Source organism: Eulemur rufifrons, chromosome 7 (genome assembly GCF_041146395.1).
Source record: "Eulemur rufifrons isolate Redbay chromosome 7, OSU_ERuf_1, whole genome shotgun sequence".
NCBI lineage: Eukaryota > Metazoa > Chordata > Mammalia > Primates > Lemuridae > Eulemur > Eulemur rufifrons.
In genome coordinates this window covers 273,573,675-273,595,263 of record NC_090989.1, presented here as the reverse complement: position 1 = coordinate 273,595,263, position 21,589 = coordinate 273,573,675, and the positions used below count along the sequence as shown (strand labels likewise).

General features: G+C 38.2%; 1 protein-coding gene across 4 annotated transcripts in view; it reads right to left on the bottom strand.

The window, feature by feature from the left end:
• CNTRL (centriolin) overlaps positions 1-21,589 on the bottom strand; it is an 83,967-nt gene that overhangs the window by 26,141 nt on the left and 36,237 nt on the right. For 2 of the 4 annotated variants that reach the window (XM_069476729.1, XM_069476726.1), the window contains 13 exons: positions 18,916-19,110; positions 14,677-14,830; positions 13,462-13,682; positions 12,757-12,933; positions 10,466-10,600; positions 8,256-8,401; positions 7,436-7,643; positions 6,750-6,929; positions 4,956-5,135; positions 4,035-4,151; positions 3,602-3,746; positions 2,993-3,141; positions 815-1,004 (listed from right to left, as the gene is read on the bottom strand). In XM_069476729.1, the coding sequence (XP_069332830.1) occupies positions 815-1,004; positions 2,993-3,141; positions 3,602-3,746; positions 4,035-4,151; positions 4,956-5,135; positions 6,750-6,929; positions 7,436-7,643; positions 8,256-8,401; positions 10,466-10,600; positions 12,757-12,933; positions 13,462-13,682; positions 14,677-14,830; positions 18,916-19,110 (2,197 nt within the window). Of the gene's footprint in view, positions 1-814; positions 1,005-2,992; positions 3,142-3,601; positions 3,747-4,034; positions 4,152-4,955; positions 5,136-6,749; positions 6,930-7,435; positions 7,644-8,255; positions 8,402-10,465; positions 10,601-12,756; positions 12,934-13,461; positions 13,683-14,676; positions 14,831-16,493; positions 16,676-18,915; positions 19,111-21,589 lie in introns of those variants that run through there. The other 2 variants (XM_069476727.1, XM_069476728.1) reach the window with 1 other exon arrangement.

Here is a 21,589-nt window from a genome sequence, read left to right as displayed (position 1 = left end):
ACCATTTGAGTGCCTGCTTCACGCTACATAAAAGACAGCAGAGATGTGCTGTGTGTGAGATCTCACAGCACTCAGTGCTTATTGCTGTCATGACATATAACACTCTCTAATGTGATGGCTTGCTTACTTATCTCTCCCAAAAGCAGAAAACATGTTTGCTGATCACTGATGACAAAGAATCTAGCACACAGCACTCAATAAATAGTTCCTGAATGAACAAATCCTCAGAAGGTAGTATTCCCATTTTACAGATTAACAGTCTCAGAGCAGCTAAATAATTTGCCTAGGATCACACAGCTACTAAGTGAAAGAGCTGGGATTTACCCAGGTTGGACTCTTTCCCCCCAGAGCTTTGGAAGACAGACCTACAACACTTCATTTTAGCAGGGTGAGATTAAGGTCATGATGCAAGGATACAAGGCACCATGCTCTAGTAAAGGCTAAAAAGCTGCTCAGTCAACCTGGGCGATACAGAGTGCAGGAAGGCTCCATAAAGGAGTATTGTTTGAGGATTTACGTCTTATTGAAGGATGAGTAGGAATCAGTTTGGGAGAGGAAGGAGGACATTCCAGACATAGAGTTTAAAACATTGAGGTCTGAGGAGCGTGGCATGCTGTGAGTATCTTGAGCAATCAGGTATGATGTGGGAGAGTGATGGGAGGTGAGACTAGAGGTGGTTGGCCAAGGCCAGATCACAGAAGGACTCGCAGACCTAGCTAAGGGGATTGGACTATGTCTTGGGAATTGCAGGAAACCAACAAAAGGTTATTAAACATGCTAGAGAAATGCAACTTCTCTATGTGATGTGACTCACCTCTATTTGGAAACGATTTATGTAACCCACGCCTGATGGGAGAATAAACCCAGTACCCTGAGGTAGGTGGAGGCCCATTGCCTTCCTTCCCATCTTGCTGCCCAGGATGTGATTTTCTAATGGGAGTTGAGGCTCTGTACTTTAGGCCAACACCAGAGTCCTTGGTGGCCTGGGAACTGTGGCTTGAAACCTAAAATAAATGACAGCAGAGCACACCATTACAAGTGGAAAGGCTGATTTTGAGAAATGTCAAAGTCTAGAGCAAAGCTGAGATGTAGGATTTCTTTTCATTACCATAATTCTCATTTTTCAGACAGAAGTGAGAAGTGATTATACAGTCACATAACCTGCAGTTCCATTTACATGGTTCAGTTTATTTATGTCCCTCTAGACTTAATGAACATGGCAATGTCAGCAAGGCTGAGAAAAGAGGAAGGCTGCGTGTGTACAATGGCAGCAGTCACATCAGACTGCTCTGTGAGAGTGAAGGGCTCAGAGTGTGGTGAAAGCAGACAAACCAATGTCTATCTTTTCAGAAATTATTTAAAAATATCCATTTCCTATCCTGTCTTTTGGTACAACTTTCTAGAAATAACAAGTCCTTGACAATGCTGAAATGTTATCTGACTGTTTGGGTTAATTTTATGCAGCAATGCCCCAAGAGAAAGGAATGAAAACAAGTTCTACATAAGTGATCAAACCCCTGAGTGTCAGCCTCTCTTCTCATCTTTCCTGGTGGTTTCTTTTTCTTTTACCCTGTCCTTGACGGCCCAACAACTGAGGCAAAGGAAACCAGCAAACATTCAAGGGAATCTGGGGATATCAGTCTTCCACTGTCCTGGGAGCTTGGCATGGCTTTAAAGCTCTATTCTGCTCCTCTCCCTCTCCTTCCCAGTCTGTAGGTCTATCCTCCAAACCCTCACCCAGCTCAGGGTTACATGTTTTGCTCTTACACTGCTTCCACCTCCAGCCCCAGTTGTTCCAAGGCTTCTGTTAGATTTCTGGAAGGAAGACCTTAGATTCTGCTCTTCAGGGTTCTGGTTAAGTCTATTAGCCCTGGGATCCCAGTGTGCCTAAGCTGTTTCTCTTTGTTGCTTATCACCTGATTCTAGCAAGATGGCACCCAGCCCCTCCGCTTTGGATGAGTACAGACTTCCTCATCTTCCCACATTCAGGCACCAAGCCCTGACCATTTATCTCCTTAAGATCTCTTAATCTCATATTTCGTTTTCTAGCTCCATTAATCTACCTCTGGCTCCTCCTATTCTTCACTTGAATCAGTTCAAACAGCCCCACAGAAAGCTTACCATGCCACACGTCTAGTCTCCACACTTAGCCAGAATATTCTTCCCCAACTATAGCTCTGAGCATGTTAGCACAAAAATCGTTTCCCATGGCCTCCATAATTAAGTGCAAGGGATTTTAAGGCCCTTTAAAAAAATGCATGACCCCAATTTACTTTTTCAGTTTCATCTTTCACTGTTCCCATCAAACCCTCTAGGCCCACACGGCTATTTGCCATGGCTAAGCCAACTCTCCTTTTCCACACAAGCTCTTTCCTCCCTGCCAAAAGCTCATCCCTCCCTGCTTGCTAAGTGCTGACTGCAGGACCCTGCTTGTGAAACCTTCCTTCCTGAACTTCCCCATGAGATAATACTTAATATCTCTCTGCAGCTACAGCACAAAGGTCAAGTCTCTTGTCACATGCACATCACTGTTTTGTAATCACACTGGCATGACCCATGAGCTCTTTGAGAACAGGGGTTGCATCATTCATTGTGGTACCCCACCACTGCCTAGCACTTGGCCTAGACTTCAGTAAGCACTGAGTGAATGTTTGTTAAAAGGAAATGAAATCCAGGTGCTATTTTTTTGTCTGAGCCTCTGCACAATTCTATATCCAATTTCAACAGGCTTTCTGGGCTTAAGTCACCTTTTCCCCTTATAGCATCTTCATTCGGGGATCCCACAACATACTACCTTACCATAAACAGACAATTGCCATCTTTCCTGGGAATGCCCTATTTTCAACTCAAATATTAAAAACACTCAAGAACCTCAATGCATGGCTTAGCATAGAAATGTTCTTGGCACCTGTTCCCAAATTTGGGGAAGGGGACAATGTCATACTTTCTTAAGAAAATTCAGTAAACACTTCCAACATCACAGAATTCCTACTTTTGATGATGGTGGCGGTGGCATAAAGTACCAATAGCCTCGTCTTTTGAAAGGATCTGCCATACTGCTGATGTAATCATTTTGATAAGAAACTTCACGACGCAATTCTGCAATTTCTTCTAAAACATTTTCAAAGCCTCCTTTGTTGTCTGTAAAGGAAAGCCATTCTGTGAGGTAGGGATAAAATCATTTACTTCCTTTCTCTCTCAAAATACAAAAGAGATTCCATGAGAGCCAATGAATTTTATCAGTTCCTTAAAGCTGACTTTCCATCTGCCCTTTGGTAATTAGTTTTTGCTAACACTAACAGGATAGCACATCCTTCTGTCATTCAATTATAAAGTAAGTCAAACAAAGCAAATAAACAGATTTGTAAACATTATTTCTTTTGAAATTATTATATAAATGCAAACCTCTTATCTCTTTTTTTAATTACACTTACATGTTTTTTAATTCTTTGATATTACTTGTTAATTACCACAGCTCTCTAAATCAAGCATGGGGTTGATTTGCAACAGTTAAATGCATTTTCTAAAGGCAAAAAACAAACAAGATGATTTGATTTTAGAACTACAAAACCATTGCAAAAATCAAAGCCCAATACTTTACCAGCCCCAGTGAGGTCTAGTATGTTCCGAAGCCGTGCAATCTCTGTCCTCTGTCGCTCCATTGTCTCACGCAGTTTCTCGAATTCTAGCACCTGTGAGTTTGTTCCTCCAATACCTACATCGGCTTTCTCCATCTCAGTTCGAACCTATTAAAAAAATCACATACACAAAGTTGTCAATGAATTAATTCATTCCCAGATGTGTTTATCCTTGCTAATTGATTATAATTCTATATTTTTGTTTACACTTTACCAGTGAGAAAACCACATTACTCCTTATATTTATATTGCACTGTACCTGGCACACTGTAGAGGATAAACTACTAATTATTGATTGCACTGCAGAATTCATTCAGAAATCACCTACAGTAATTTAGTCTTTTAGGAACTGATAAGGACCTAGTAAGGAGAAGGTCTCAGGGTAACCACACTGACCTGCTCCTCCTTCTCCCTGAGAAGATTCTGCAGGAGTTCAATCTCAGCTTCTGCTCGAGTCAGATCCCTGGCCGCTTGTGCTGCCTTTCTGCTGAACCTCTCTGCTTCCTGCAACTCCTACTGGGACAGAAGTATGAGAAAGGTAGCATTGCTATCACAGGTTGTCTTCTTCATTCTTTCTTCCTCTCAGATTGATTCTTATGCTTTCGTCACATTGCCTGCCTGGCTATCCATGCACACGTGGTGCCAAGCCCCACCTTCTCCTGTGTTGTTCCTATCACTGGGCAGCCTTCCCTGCCTCCAGAGGGCCAAGTGGGCAGGGTGCTGCTTCAGAATGAACAAGGGCTAATTTTTTTTTTTTTTTCCTGTTCTACAGTCTTCCATGATTGACATCTCTCTGGGCTCTCATCATTAGATTTTTTTCTCCTATGATCTATTAATACTATCTTAATCTCATCAGCATTTGCATCCTAGAAAGCACCATAACAGACATTATCTCAGTCAGGAGTCATAACACCCCTATGCGGTAACATATTTTCATAAATACATCCTGTAAATATTTTAGAAGATGAAAAATTTGAAGTTCAGAGGGATTATATGATAGGCCTTCAAAACCCTCATCCAGGTATGTGTTGACAGCTACCTCCTTAGGCGGATCCCTACACTTTAAGGTAGGGATAGTATGTTTCATTTGATGATTCCTTTAAGGACTAAATATATTGAGTACAGGGCCCATGGTAGCACAAAACAAATTCTTAGGGGTTGTGATGGGGGAAATACAATCTTCAGGCATTAAGAAACACAGATAATTTTACAATGGTTTATAAAATAATTTAAGTCTATAATAAGAGATCAATAATACAAGTTGCCGTTTTTTGACAGCAGCACTGGTGGAAACTTGTTCCGTACAGGTGGACTCACCTCTGCACGCTCCTGGTTAATTTTCATAACAGTTCCATGAAGGGACTTAAGTTGGTCTTTGGCAATGGTGAGCTCCGCTGTGGCTAGCTTATCAGAGGTGGCCACAGCTTTCTTTAGTTTCTTCAATTCTTTATCTAAACCAAAAAACTGCTCCTGAGATTTGGCATCTTCAAGTTTCTTCTAAAATAATAGAAACAGTAAGTAACAGATGAATCATTTGGTAGCAATGAATTAGGATGTAAGTTCCAGTAGGGCAGGGACACCACTCACCGCTACACACCCCATGCCTAGAACAATGCCTGATACACAGCAGGTGCTCCATAAATATCCACTGAACAAACAAATTTAAAAATCTCAAAACTAAGATACATTTAGAATCAGTCTTCCTAGTCAAGAATCTTAGTGATCCTAACTTCATTCGTTCATTGGAAAAACACTGCTTGGCACCATCACCAAGAAATAGCTGGACCAGCCTTTAAAATCACTGAATCTGGCCATGGACACATGGTGGTGAAGAAAGAACTTGGCATCTCTGAGGAACTGAAAGGAGGAGCCCAGTGAGAAAAGGAGACATCTCACTAGAAGCCAATTATGCAGGGTCTCAAAGGCTTAAAAATTTTGTTCTTTATCCTAAGAACAAGGGAAACTGCAGGGAGGAGGACTGACTCTAGCCAGTCCACATTTTAGAAAGAACATGCTGGCTGCTGTGTGGAGCAGGGTCATGAGTAGAAGTGGCAGACCTGTCAGGCAGCCACAGCTATTGTCCAGAAGAAATGATAGATGAGGGTGGTGCCATCAGAGGAGGAAAAAGGACATATATTCAAGATATATTTTGGAGATAGATTCAAAAGGGCCTGGGTTCTCAGTGAAGGATGAAGTAAATCATTCACTGAGGCTGGGAAAAGGGGGAGATGGCAGGTGTGAGGAGCGGAGAAGGTATGGAACAGTGGTGCATAAGAGAATGAGTTCACCAGAGAAAAGCGTCATGTTGCCCATTTGAGGCTGGTGACCATGAGTTTATAATGACACCACTATGCTGGATGGATGACTTTTTCCTCCAAGAATACCTTCCATGGATGCAGGCCCAAAGAATGCAGAGAGCTTCAGTTTTGTAGGGAAGTAAGATAGGAGAAAAGGGCAAGAGATCTGAGGATATTTGCAAAAAAATGGCTGTAGTGGCAGAGCATGGAATTTAAGTTGGACAAGGAGGACAGTAAAGACAGGAAGGGCTGAACAGATAGAAAAGGTGTGACTAACAAATTAGCAGCTCCATAAGATTGAAAAATTGTTAGTGTGGGGGTGCCATAAGAGGTCATGATCAGAGTGGGACACTTCAGTTTGTGATTTCAGAGGTGGTAGATGAAATTTCTGAATTTGACAAAATATAAGATATGACAATAGGAGATGGTTGAGGTGGGATAGAGAAAAGCCATCACAGAGAGGCCAGGGTATTAGAAAGGAAGATGAAGAGTTTAAAAATAATTTCCCACGGATGTATCTAATTGGGCAAGAAGTTTCTAAGGAGTCAAACTCATCCCAATATCATTTGTTAAGTACCACTTAATTGACTCTAAAGTCCCTCCTTATATTCCCAATTCTCGTTTCCATCTATCAGGACACCCTGGTCTCAGGTCCTTGATTTGGTGACACGGATCCAGGTCCCTCCTAGGTCAGGTTCAGCTCTGTGCCAGCAATGAAGCCAGAGGCTATTTTGGATCTCAGCTGACCCGATCACCAGTGGGCAGGACCTGGGCAGGAGGTACTTCTGTGTCTCACCTTCCTAGCCTTCCCTACCTTTTCCTCTAACTCTCGGAGTTGGGCCAGAATTCTCTCCTTCTCTTCATCAGCTTCCTGAAGTTGGAGATCTGTAAGGCCTTGGATTTCCTCCATACTTTTTAGATTTTCTTGCATATAATGAATTTCATTCTCCAACTGCCGGATTCTTGCTTCATGTTGCCTCTTATCAGAATTAATCTGTGAGGAAATCAAGTTTCAAGAATGATTTTTAAGCAAAATATGTTTTAAATAAAATAAAAACTGTTTATAGAATTACCTTTCATTTTAATACAGGCTGTTAATGAAATTTTGTACTGAGTTACCAGGGATGGCTTTACCTAGGATACTCTCTAGGATCCATTTGAATGTTTGCTTCATCATTAAAATCATTACATCAAAAAAAATCCGATTCTGGCGCCACACTACACACTATACTCTAGCAATGTGGTATTATTTACCCACTTGTCAGAAAACATCTTAGTTGCTTCCAAAACAAGGAAAGAATAGTGTCATAAAACAAGCCTGACTTTGACATCATAACCATATTCAGGGTTGAATTTTAGTCATACTAAAATTGACTTGTTATGAGTGAAAATAACAACAATAATGTTATATTTACATGAGAAAGGAAGCATTGTAATTTGCTGAAAAACATTACTATTTGCCAAACACTTCCCTCCAGCTGCCTCTTGCCCTTTTCTTACTCTTGCTTCAAGGGCTCTTTCAAACGCCTGCCTGAACTCTTCTTGTCCATTTGCCAGTTTTTCTTGCTGCAGAGCCATTTCTTCTTGCAGTTTCCTCTCTCTCACTTGTGCTTCCTCTCTTTCCCACTGGGAGCGTGCAAGAATTTCACTGAATTGTTTCTGTAAATCAGCAAGACTTTTCCCTAAGATGTCTGAAGGACTATGGATTCTGGTAAGGAAGGAAAAAAAGATGGTATAAATGTGACATTTTATTCTTGATGCTGGTTGCAAACATGCTGTTAATAGTAGTCCAAGAGTAAAAAATTAGTTATATGGAAGGACCGGCGTCAATCCATAGCAATTTACTTAGAACATCTCCTAAGGGCAAATCACTGTTTTATCAAATGACTGTTGCTATTCTAAAAACATAGGCTTATGTCAGGTTAACAATGTTTGCTCATGGAATAAATGTCCATTTCCTATATTTGAAATAATCCTCTGCTTTCTTTTGATATTTGTTCTCTATTTAAAATGTACAATGTAGCTCTGCTTCCTGACCGTATGTAATGAACTTTCAAGAAAGAATTACTCTTAAAAACTTTATTTTTTAAAATTAATAACAAAAAGTATAAAAGACCTGAAATGTAAAACATTAAAAAAAAGTGACATTAGAATTAAACAATCTTGTGTCTCAGTCATGGAAACACCATAAGGAGAACCCTACAAAAGAAATCAGCCATTAACAGAACTTAGAAGGCTGAGTTAAGCGCCTGAACCTCACATTCACAACTCTGAGGTTGTGTGGCCCACTCCATACTTGGAGGTCTTGATTTTCCCTTACCTCATTTCCCCAGTTCCTAATTTCAGTTTTGTCCTTAGCTCATCCACACGAGCTGCCACTTCTTCTGGATGAATCAAACCATCAACCACATGGTTAAGGTGATTCTGGAAATCTTTAAGTTGCTGTTTTAATAGGTTATTGTCATCCTATGGAGGGGGTGAAATGGGGAGTGTATCTGTTATATGCCGGCATAGTTTCACTACTAACAAATTAGCAAACCTATCTAGACCATAGAACTAAATTCAGACAATTCCTCTTTCAAGTAAAAAGAAACTGCTAAAATTTCCCTAAATTATAGAGAAAAATAATTTTATATACTAAGCTACTGATTGTATTCCCCTGAATACCTACATTCTACCTGAGTGGTTAATCTATTTCAAACTCAGTGTAACACTCTTAACTAAAATGGAGAATTTAGAATTGCCATTAACATGTTTGTAAGTGCCTATCCCATCTGGAGTCTTCTCTATCTATAAACTGTCCCTGCCCATTGCCCTGAGGCAGCCATTTCTGCACTACTACCTAATCCTGCCCACAGATGATCTCACTCAAGGCCAGTCAATCTACTGACTAGCCAGAAAAACAGGTTCTCACTCTCTCCACAACTTGAACCAAGATCCAGTACAGCAGGTCTATATAAGTGCTGGACCTGGAAAGATATGTCAGCTCAGGGCTGAGGTCCATAGTGAGCCAAATAAGTGCTCAAAGAGATAGAGAAGGAGAAATGAGAGAGCCAAGTATCCCCTGAGAGACTGATATAGCAGCTCTGATTTTTACCAAACTGTCTCCTTTCTCAAGTTAGCATGAGTAGGTTAAGGTTCATTGCAACTAAATGATTTCTGACAAAGACAAATGTAGAGTGGGTTTGGTTTAACTTGTGCTCCATATATCAAGAGGATAGTTGGCCAAGTAACCACAGGACCTAGTCCTAACTAAGGTAGTCCTACAATATGGGCCAGCATTCTGGAAAGCTGACTTCAGTTTCTGCCGTGGAGGACATGGCCCCTGAAGAATATATTTTAGTCCTTTTCTGTAAGAGACGTATACTGAAGTATTTATGGGTGAAACAAAGATGTATGAGATTTTTCTTTAAAATATTCCAGCAACAAAAAAGGGGGACAAAATGAAACAATGAAAGTTGATAACTGTGTTAAGTTGGGCAATGAGCAAATAAAGGGTCATAAAACTATTTTCTCTTTTTTAGTGATTATTTGAAAATTTCCATAGTAAAAATAAAAAATGATAACCCAATGAAGACCCAATACACATATATACAACTCACACAAGAATGGAAAACATGTACATCTTTTATGATATTTGCTTCTGAAGTTGAACTGACGGCAGTAAAAATTAAATTCTACATTATTAGATTTTCTTAAAATTTTGGAAAAAATATTTGCAGTGTTGGAAGAAGAGAAAATTTGAGTGAGCTTAGTCTTGTCTGTCACAAATTCCCCTGCATGTGTTTTTGGAAGCCTTGCTCCAAACCACATAAACTTTGCCCCTTTATTTCTGGTTACAACAGCTGCCACTTCAGCCAGCCAAGAGGCCCCCATGACCTCACAGCTTTAGAGATCTGAGTGTTCATTCAGGTACTTGTTTGTTCAGACATCTGTCCTCTTTGAGAGTTTAATTATCTGAAAAATTCTATCCACCTGCTTCTCCTGAAGTTTATTGGACATATTATTGTGAGAATAGCTATAAAAATATTCTGCCATACATTCTCATAAACATAAAATGATTGCATTTTTAATAGCATATTTTCTGAGAAAGGAATTGTGAAAACTGTTTACAGTCAAGAAACCCTACTACAATCCACTCTAGTTAAATTTCTGGATAATTACAAAGATATTTCAGTGGAAGAGGAATGTATAAATCTGATAATTTTAGCTCAGTCTGGTGAAAAATCTGCTTCTAGAAGGAATGCAAGGTATTGCTTTTGCCCATGGATTTACACAGTATACTGTTTACTATTGACACTGCCTCCACCTCTTTGCACCCCATAACACAAGTACACTCGTATTAATAATTTTAAAACCACAGTCACAAGAAAACAGAGGCTACAGTACTGCCCCACCCAGATTTCCTCTTTTTCTAATAATTCAAATTGCTTACTACATGTTAGAGCAGGTTGGTAAATGCCTGACTAAAGACATTATCATCTTTGGGTGTCCTGTGTAAGAATAAATTCTAAAACAACAAATCTCTACCTGTAGCTGTTTAAGTTTTGTGTGGAGCTCACTATTCTCTTGTTCCTTTTCTTCTGAGAATTGGGCTTTTCCAAGGGCATTTTTGAGGGCTTGTCTTTCCTTCTCAAGTTCTGCTTGAAGGGCTGATTGTTCTAACTGTTGCCACAGGAAGCAATGACATGAAAGTGTAAAACAGTAATAAATTTATGATCCAAAAAGCCCAAATAAATTTACATATATCCACATTCCCTTGCTAGTATGGTTTTACAATTCAGTTTTTATTTTATACTCTCAAATTTTAAAATCTAAGTTTTTTTTTTTCACATGTCCTTAAACTATTAATACTCAAGGAGAAATAAGCATCAGAATCAGCTCAGCCCAAATACTAAATCAGAATCTTCAAGGATGGGCCCAAGCACCTACCTTTAAAAGTTCTACAAGGAATCTAACAGTTATTGCTCTTTTTTCCCCTTAGACCAGTATTTCTCAAACTGTGGTCCTCAAGTATATACATGAACACTTGATGTGCCTATTAAAAATGCAGATGCCCAGGCTCCATCTCAGATTTGATGGATAAGAATCTCTATGGCAGGACCTGAGAATCTGCATTTAACAAGCTTTGTAAGTGACTTCATATAACTAAATTTTGCCAATCAGAGCTCTGTAGATTTGTAGATCAGAGACAGAAGATATGTTATGTTCCATATTATCAATGTGTGGTTTGAAAACCAATCCTGGCAGTCTTGGTGCTAAGGAAGGGCGAGGTGTATCTCTTTCAATACCAAGTGAGTCAGTGAGAAAGCCAGGCTTTTATAATATTTCTGTCAAGAATTATGAGGCCAAGTGTGGTGGCTCATGCCTGTAATCCTAGCACTTTGAGAGACCAAGGCAGGAGAATTGTTTGAGGCCAGGAGTTTGAGACCAGTCTGAGCAACATAGTGAGACCCTATCTCTACAAAAAATAGAAAAATTAGCTGGGCATGGTGGCATGTGCCTGTAGTCCCAGCTACTCAGGAGGCTGAGGCAGGAGGATCACTTGAGCCCAGGAGTTTGAGGTTGCAGTGAGCTATGATGAGGCCACTGCACTCTAGCCCAGGCAATAGAGTGAGACCCTGTCTCAAAAAAAAAAAAAAAAAAAAAGACTTATGGGAAAAATATAAAGAACAATAGAAGTTCAAACGACAGTGTATTTCAAACTAGTAAGGGCTGGATTGAAAAGAAGAGAATTTATTTGAAAGGAAACATCACCTAGAAATTATTTACTATTATTAAAAAATATTTACTGTTATTTTAATTATTTTCCCCCAACCCTGTTTTCTGAGACTCTGGTCTTGTCAACTGTAGTTGTGCAAAACCTGGTATTCTTGAGAAATATAATATAATCCTGATAACTGGCAAGTGATCATCTGATATCTTATAAAGAAGACAATAACATAATTACTACAATAAACCAGACCTACTTTCAATTCTTTTTCTAATCATATGAATTCTCTTTTACATGCATTCCTGAAATTCAAAATATCTTATTTTATTTCATTTTCATCCATTAAGCACATATTGATGCTTCTCATGTGTCAGGCACTAAGAAACAGAAACAAGTAGACACGAGTGTAGCTGGAGGCATACTTTCAGCACTTCAAATGCATTGTGCTCTCTCTCCTTGGCTCTCTGCCTAGAACCCATCCCTTACCTCTACCCCTTTCATTATGACTCCTCTGCATGGCCAAATCCTACTCATCCTTCAGGCCTCAGTTGAAACATTTCTGTAAAGTGGTCTTCCCTGACTATCCTCTCCTCTGCCACAGAACCCTGTCCCTTTCTTTCTCCCACACCTGTTTCACCTGGTGGACTGTCAGCAGGTGCTTTCCCTAGAGCATCCATAGCACCTGGCCCTCAATGGTCACTCAATAAGTATTTACTGGATGGATGATGCTTTCTCTAATTTGCAAGTACATTTGAATGCGGGTCCTTCAATCAAGCATAATAGGAAATAGCAAACTAAAGCTGTTCTATGAAAGAAAAACCAGACTTTATTGAGTATCAACTGCTAGGTGCTTTCATGTCCATTTGTCTTCACCATGAGCCATTTCACAGAGGAGGAATAGGCTGGGAGGCTCAGAGCCATGAAGTGATTTGCCCATGTTCACAAAGGGCTAGTATTTGAACTCAGAATGTCAACTCCAAAAATGTGCCTTTCCTATCACTCCATATGTACTATATTAAAAGATGCTTAATCTTAAATTAAGATATAAATAAAGGAAGGATGATATCTTAAAGTACAGGCTACTTGGTTTCTAGTTGCTCCTACTTACCTGGGTAAGCCTCGTGAGTTTTTCCAACTCTTCCTTGAGCTGGTTGGCTTCAGCATCCTTTAGTTTCAACCGAGCCTCTAGCTCAGCTTCATAGGCACTGAGATCCCCCTGGGTCTGCTGCAAGGATGCATTCACCTCATGCTGCTCCTGGAGGGCGCTTTCTAGCTCTGCAAGCTCCTGGAAAAATTCAGTGTGTTTAACTATGGAACCTCACTGTGCTGCTTAAGCATCTGCAAATCATTATAAGTAACTTGAGCACTGTAAACCGAATGCTGGCAGCCACTGCTGCCTGCCACAGTAAGTTTTCATTATCCGGTTAGAAAACAGAAACCTGGCTAAATGTAAGGGAAAGTCAGTAAGTTACCAACATGCTGTTTCCCAAAGCAACCATTTGTGTGATACTTTAAATGAATCTGAAGACATAAGAAGGAAGAAAGGAAAAAAAAAAAATCTACTTTCGGAGGATAAGATTTAAGGCCTATTTTTCATCAGACATAGGACTAAATGTTTTCATATTCATTATTTCATTGTATCTTCACAATAACAAGCTGTATAAGGCAACTTGTACAGTTTTATAATTTTTACCATATAGCCACTAATACTTTTTGCCATTTATAACTGACCTATTAACTTCTTCAACTGACTTAATTTGGACATTATCACTTTTCAAGCTAGGGAAAATAGGAAGGAAGAAACAAGTCATACCTTCTTCATATTTTCTGCATCCATGGCAACTATTTCCAGTTGGTCCCTTTCCTGCTCGACTTCAGTCAATTTCTGCAGCAATGTCTCTTTCTCGCCCTGTAGCTTCCTGCACTCATTCTGGGCCTGCGTTGCCTGGCCTTTGATGGTCCCTAGGTATTCCTGCAACCCACTAATGACACCTTCCAAATCCTTCTTCAGGGCTTCATTTGCTGCTATTTGGCCTAAGCAAGATGCAAAAATGATAATAATGTATATTTTAATAATACTATATTATCTCCTTAGCTATTTGTTATTAGCCAAGAGTGAAAGTCTATGCTTTCAATGGTTTCCTATTATTCATAGTATAGGAGTATTAAGCACGTATACAATAAAAATACTACATTTAGTAAACAATGCTTATAAAATGCCTGATTCATGCTGTAAAAAGTTTAAATAACTTCCAAATAAAATAATGAAAAATGTGCACCAAAACCATGAGTACTTGCTATTAGACACACAAAACAAAACCACTCTGTATACAAAACTAATCCAAGACTGGCAGCATAAGCATGTAACCTGATGACTTAAAAGAACCACACACATACACACCATACATAATACTGGATACCATCTATGTGCCAGGGACTTTATGAATACTATGTCAGTTAATCCTCCCAACAACTAATGATTGAGATAGAAGTAACTTGTCCAAGGTGACATAGCTGATAACAACAAAACAGGAACTGGGACCTTTTTACACTGAGCCCAGGGTCTTACCGCAACAGCCTATCGTCTTCCTCTTCCACTATTATAAGAATGTCACAATTTAAATTGGCATTGCAAAAATAGATCCCAAAGTTCTTTCTATACTCTTCTTATAACTTGACACTGAATTCCCTGATGCCAACAACCATTTCACTCCTAAAAGGATCTTACACCACAGACAAAAACAATCATATGCCAGAGCTTATTATGATCATGTATTTACTTCTTGCCTACTGAATGGAATGATCTGAACTCATGAGGCATCAATGCAACAAAATAAAACTAAAATAAAATTTTTAAATTTTATTAAACACATTTGGGTACTTACACTGTTAATATTTCCCTATCAAATACTGGTACAAACAGCTAAAAATATATATTCAGCTAACATTTGGATCATTACCTATCTTTATCATCTTTCTTTTGTTAATAATGAAACTGATTTACCTTAAATCATACTTAAATTCTCACCTTCAGTAAGTTGTTGTTCAAGGTCCTTAATCTCTTCAGTCTCCTTAGCAATTCTAGAAAGTATTGCATCCAAACGGCTTTCAAGTTGTTTGTACTGCTTGTTCATAATGTCAAGCTGTTGTTCTTTACCCCTTTTCTGAGCCTTCATATGGGCCTGAATTAAAAAAAAAAAAAAAAAAAAATCAACAAAACTCCAAGTTCTTTAAACTTTTTTAAAAAGTAATAATCCTTAACATTTTAAAAGGAAGAATAATTTGCATCTATTTTGTGTCAGGCCCTGTATTTTTTTCACGTGGGTAGTTTCATTTAAACCTCAGGCTCACTTGATATGGGGAATCATTTCCATTTTACAGATGAGAAAACTGAGGATCAAAGAGGTTGAGTGATTTTTCCAAGGGCACACCTAATAATGAAGCCAAGTTCAGTGTTATTTGCACTATATTAAAATGTGTGTTTTAAAAAAGGTTTCCAAAAATTAATTGATTATATTGACATATATCTGTAGAAAAGGACTTAAAAAATATAGCCAAAAAATTAACAAGGATTATAACTACATTTGATTTCAACCAAAAGACTGAGAAAGGATGACAAGGACTATATCTAAGTGGATGACAGGAGATATTTTTCCTTTTTTAAACAGTTTTTTTATATTTAAAACTTTTATAATAGATAAATAAATAATGCCTTTTTAATCTGAAAAAGCACATTAAATGTACTTAAAAAAATTGTTTCTTAGGGGAAAATAGAGACATGAAATACTTACTTGGAATTCAAATTTATTTACAAAGAAACATTTTGCTTTTAGATGCAACACACTGAGAGCCTAGAGGGACCTCAAAGACGACTTAGCCCTGTGAGTCTCAACATGGATGGCCCTGGGGAGGCACACCCCTCTGCCACCACACTTGCCCCTGGGTGGAACACAACCACACACCCTGACTGGCCTTTGCTGTTGACTGAAAGAAGTGGATTGCATCTCTCAGGTGTGCTGGAGAAAACAAATCGAGAACCAATGATGTGCCTTAACCTTTCGTTTTACACATGAGAAAACTAAATCTCAGATCCATCAAATGACTTGCCCAGGTTCCTTAGGCAACTGTTCATATGGAGACAATATAAATCCCCAGAGAACCTTTGCCCTCCTACTCACACCCTCATGATCCTAAGTTTGCCTCCACAGGATCAGGGGAATAGAATAAACAAAGAGAGAGAGAGAGAGAGGGAGGGAGAGAGAGAGAGAGAGAGAGAAACTGTATTAGAGTTTGAACTAAGAACACCAAGGTTCTCAAGTGTAAGATCCATTTGGTTATAAAGAATATTTCTCGATTTTAGGTGTCTGCTTCCCCCAAATACAAGAAAGAAGTCTTTTCATTTCTGATGAACAAATGAGTGGTAGCTTAATTGGAAGGTTTTAATTTTACTACTGGTAAAACTTCATGGGATTTTCAAAACTCTTCTTCTCCCTGCACTTCGAAAATATCCATTTGAAATCTTTCTGAAAAGGTTAACTGCAGATAACAGCTTATATTGTAAGTGAATTTAGGATTTTTATGGCTGATGAATAAAACAAAACTACTGCATTCATATCTATCAATCCTTAAAATTCACCATTAAAAATTCCAGTGAAACCTCTGTATGCAGGCCAAAAATTTGGTTCAATATGCCAATGGTGTGCATTAAACACATGGGAGCAAAAGTAGATTCTGCGATTTTCACTACTGTGCAGCTCACAAAAGAGTTATTGTAAAAACAGGAACTTACATCTGACTCCTCCTCCTTTTAAGTTCTTTGTTCAGAGAGAGAAAAAACGATCATACCTTAAGTTAGAATTTGTCCTGTTAAAACTGAGTCGTTGAGAACAGAGAAATTGTGGGCGGAACGCTTCCTAATGCTGTCTTCAAATTCATGTGCACTTCCCTCTCTGACAGCCACATTTTTGCAAGCGCTTCGGAGACTCAGTAATTTCGCAGAGCCTCAAACCACATTCCTGGCCAAGAGTGAGTGGCAGCCCAGCCCACCCAATCACCAGCAGCCTCTGTGGGCAGGGCCCACCCTCCAAGCTTTAAATCAAAACACAGGAAGCTCCCGTAGGCCAATCACACCCAAACTTTGCAACAGATCACTACAGGCTAATTCCCTCTAACGAACAGTAGTTACCTTTGGCTCCCAATAGGGCATTTTCCGATAGGGAAGAGCAAAACAAATCTTTACTATGTTTGCTCTTCTTATATTTGTGCTTCTAGCTATGAACAATAAGATTGTAACTAAAATGGAATTTCATTTTTAAATGGTAACTTTTCTTTTTGAAACCTAGTTAAAAATGCTTTTATTTGTAGAAAACCTGACTAGGCTTGGTTCTGAGCTCACAACCATTTTAAATTTAAAATAATTTAATAATTAATCTCTTTAGACCTTTAATACATTTGTGAAGAAAGGGACTCACTGTAGTAGCATAAGCAAGGGCTCCACCTCTTCCTAAAATTAGGGTGATTTGGTGCAAATCACTTAATCTTTCAAAAATATGCCACCAACCTCACATGGATGCTGTGATAAAAATAATGTCTCCCCAGCATATGCAAAATACTCAGCATGAGGCAAGGTACATCGTGGGCACTAAATATGTTTGTTTTCTATGATATCTCATCAGAGTCAAGCCTTTACTTTTAAATTCTATTCGCTATTCAGAAAGATACCTCATCTGACTGAATAAAATTTTTAAATTAAATAAGTCTATCTACCTATAGAAAAATACACAGGGATCCCACCCTGATTCCTTCTGCTTTGCTAAAAGATTCACATTTTGTAGCCCAAAATGGGGTGCTAAACACTAGCCAATACGCAACTTTGCAAATTAGAAAAAGATGCTCCCTACAGGTGATGCTCCCTACACATAAACAAATTAAAAAGAGATGTCTTTTGGTACTGGGACTAAGGCTGCAACCTTAAGAACTTTTAGTAGTTTTAACAAAAGCAAAAAGGAAACTTAAATCCAGTTTGTATGTTTCATTCCCACTAGCATAGCTTGACTTTGGCTCCCTTCAAAACTTGGACAATATTCCTATGTCTCATTTAGCTCTTTTCTATATGTAATTCTTTACAGAAATCCAGTGAAAATTAAACTCTCTGTCCACTAAGAATATCATAGTCATTTGTTGAAAGAAAACACACAATCTGGTACTAATTAGATTCACAGATCATAGTTTTAATCAATTTTAATTGGTTTCAATTTCTAGGCTTTTGTTAGAAAGCCTTTATTAAAAGGATTTGTTCTATAAAATGTGGATTCAGTCAAAAGGCCACACTCAAGGATCCAGAAGGTCATGTGTGCCCCAAGGCCACAGGTTCCCCACCTCTGCCAGAGAACTGTGTCATTTTTAGCGACAAAACAAAACAATATGAAATACCAAATAGTTTTAGTGCAATATTTGCAAAAAGGATTAAAGTGGAAAAGGGACTTTGAATACCTTTCAGCTCTTTCTGCTCTTAAAAAAGAAGAAAAGAAGGTGATGAGGGAGAAAGGATAAGAGGTTTGGACTGCATCTTGGAGCAGGTTTCTCTTGCTCTGAAATACAATGAAACTGAACCATTAAAAAAAAAAAATTAGTGTACCATGCAGATATCATTTACTGAAAGCTCCCTTCTTCAAGGCTTAAGTTGTTTTGTTTTAGACATATATACACATTTCGTACATGTGTATATATACATATATTTATATATAATACATACACATAATATTTATACATACACATGTTGTACAAACACACACATATATATGCAGTATCCCATAAGAGATTGGTTCCAGGACTCCCAACAGATACCAAAATCCACTGATGCTCAAGTCCCTTATATAAAATGGTGTAGTATTTGCGTTTAACCTACGTATAACCTCTCGTATACTTTAAATCATCTCCAGATTACTTATAATACCTAATACAATATAAATGCTATGTAAATACTTGCTATACTGTATTGTTTAGGGAATAATGATGAGGAAAAAAGTCTGTACATGTTCAGTACAGATGCAACCATCTTTTTTTTTAAATATTTTCAATCTGAGGTTGGCTGATTCACAGATGCAGAACCCACAGAGGGCTGACTATATATACATCACTTATGTTTGTGCATCAAACTAAAAGAGACTTTCAGAAAAGATGCTGTTGCTAACAACGATGAGACACGTACTGTCTAGTCAGAACAATATTCTAGTCTCCACAGAACAAGCCAAAATTTCTTACTCACATGTTTTGGGTCTTTGGAATCCAGGCTATCTATGGCTATTTGCAGGTCCTTGATCTCCTTCTCCTTTTCAGCAATTTCTTGCCTTTGCTTTTCCATCTGCAGTTCTAGATCCAGAGCTTCCTGGCGTAATTTATTTACAAGCTGTATCCTACCACTCAATTGCTTGAAAAGAAGGTCCTTCTCTGCTTCTGAAATCTAATCCCCCAAACCCGGATATATAATTAACAGAGGATAGCAACACTGATTTATAAAGACAATAGCGTCTACAATTTAAAAAGGTATTCTATGTTCTATCAGTTTTTTTTAATAAAAATAAAATGTGGGAGTTATCTAGGAACTCCATGTGTACCTTATATATCAAAAATCTTACTTTATAAAAGTTGATGAAAATAATTTAATAGCAGGTACAAATGAAGTTATTCTAGTAGAAGCAACTTGGAAATTAATTAATAATTACCATATAATTGATAGCTGACTTTATCTAGCACTTACTATGTGCCAGGCACTGTTCTAAACTCTACATCCTTTAACCTACTTAATCCTCAAGATAGAAAGTATATTTATTCCAATTTTACAGATAACAAAACTGAACCGTGGTCATACTAGGAAGTTGTGAAACCAAGACTTTGTATGACTCTAGACAATTTTACTAGCTATTACACTACAGTTTCCTAATTAGTTTAAATATGAAGATAGTTGATCAATAAATCTGACTACTAACATAGAAGCAATAACTTAATATTCTATCTCCTATTTCTAACTGTTTTTAGAGATTGAAACAAATGTAAAAATGTTTCTCAAAAGTCTGTATAGAAGTATAAAAGAAATGCAGACAAAAAAATTGGAAGGATATAAAATAAAATACTCATAATGATTAAGTAATTCCCCATAATTGCAATACCTTTATAATCAGGAAGAAAATTTAAAATGCCATGTTCACCAGTAAAGCCATCTCACACTACAGAATTGCAAAATATAGCAAACTCTCCTTAAATTGAGATTTTTATTTCACTGAATAAGATCTAGGCTGAAGCTTACCTTTGTTAGCATGCCAAGCAAATGAACAGCATAAAGAAAAATTCAGACTCATTTAAAATAACTATTTTTCAGCTGGGCGTGGTGGCTCACGCCTGTAATCCTAGTACTCTGGGAGGCCGAGGCGGGAGGATCGCTTGAGGTCAGGAGTTCTGAGACCAGCCTGAGCAAGAGTGAGACCCTGTCTCTACTAAAAAATAGAAAAAAATTATCTGAACAACTAAAAAATATATAAATAATTAGCCGGGCATGGTGGTGCATGCCTGTAGTCCCAGCTACTCGGGAGGCTGAGGCAGGAGGATCACTTGAGCCCAGGAGTTTGAGGTTGCTGTGAACTAGGCTGACGCCACGGCACTCTAGCCCGGGGAAAAAGAACAAGACTCTGTCTCCAAAAATAAATAAATAAATAAATAAATATTTTTCCAAGTATATTTTGGCAGCATCCATTTATTTTAAAATTATGACTATTATTTACATCTATCAATCTATGTAAAGCTTTGGCCAGTGCTATTATAAAACATTCTTATTTAATTATTAAACCATCTTGATAGCTCCCTCTACCTCCTGTCCTACTTTCATTCCATCTTTAAGTCCTGTCAGTTCTGGTTTTTTTGTTTTTTTTTTTTTGAGATGAGGGTCTCACTATGTTGTCCAGGCTGGTCTGAAACTCCTGGCCTCAATCGATTCTCCCACCTCAGCCTCCTGAGTAGCTGGGAATACAGTCGTGAGCCATTGCACCTGGTTTAAGTCTTGTCAGTTCTACTGCCTAATTTTCTCTAGAATCAGTTGGCTTTCTCTCCACATCCACCACACCTTCCTGGTTGGTGTGAGCCATTACCATCTCTTGCTAGCACTGAACAACAGCATTCTGACAGTGCACACATCTCCATTCTTTCCATCTCCCTCACCCCATTTCACTCTCATGCAGTAACTAAAGTGACAAATAAGATCAGCCACTCAACTACCTAAAGCTCTTCAAAGGTTTCCCATTGCATGCAAAATAAAATTCAAACTTCTAAAAATGGCCTGTGAAGTCTGGCATGATCTTTAACCTCATGCCTCTTTAACTTCATCTTCCTCTCTGCAGAGAAATCTTTAGTCTGAAGGCCTTTGCACACCTGTCACCTCTGCCTGTAATATTCTTTCCCCCAATTCTGCCTCATTGGCTCCTTCTCATCCTTTGTGTCTCAGCCTAAATGTCACCTCCTCAGAGAGGCCTTAGTGGATCCCCACAGTCTAAATTATATCCTTTATTATCTTTTTCTAATTTTCTATTTTTTCATATAACACTGATGTTATTTTTTTTTTACCCCCTCCCCTCTGATGTTATTTAACTATATCTTCCTTTTTTACCTTTTTGCTTGTTTATTGTATATTTCCCCTACAAGTCTGTCCATGAGAGAGGGACACATGTCTGTTTTGTTCATTACTCATTAGTCAGTGACAGGCATATAATAAACTTCTAATACACTTGAATCAATTTTTGTTACTATATAATTTGAAAATAACAATACAGTGTGTCTTTTAAAAGAATCTACAATTTGGACTTCACATTCTTTTTCTACCTTACCATGGTATGAATGTAGTTACCATCATAATTTTGAAATACTAATTTTTAAAAGTTGTAAATAACTAAAAC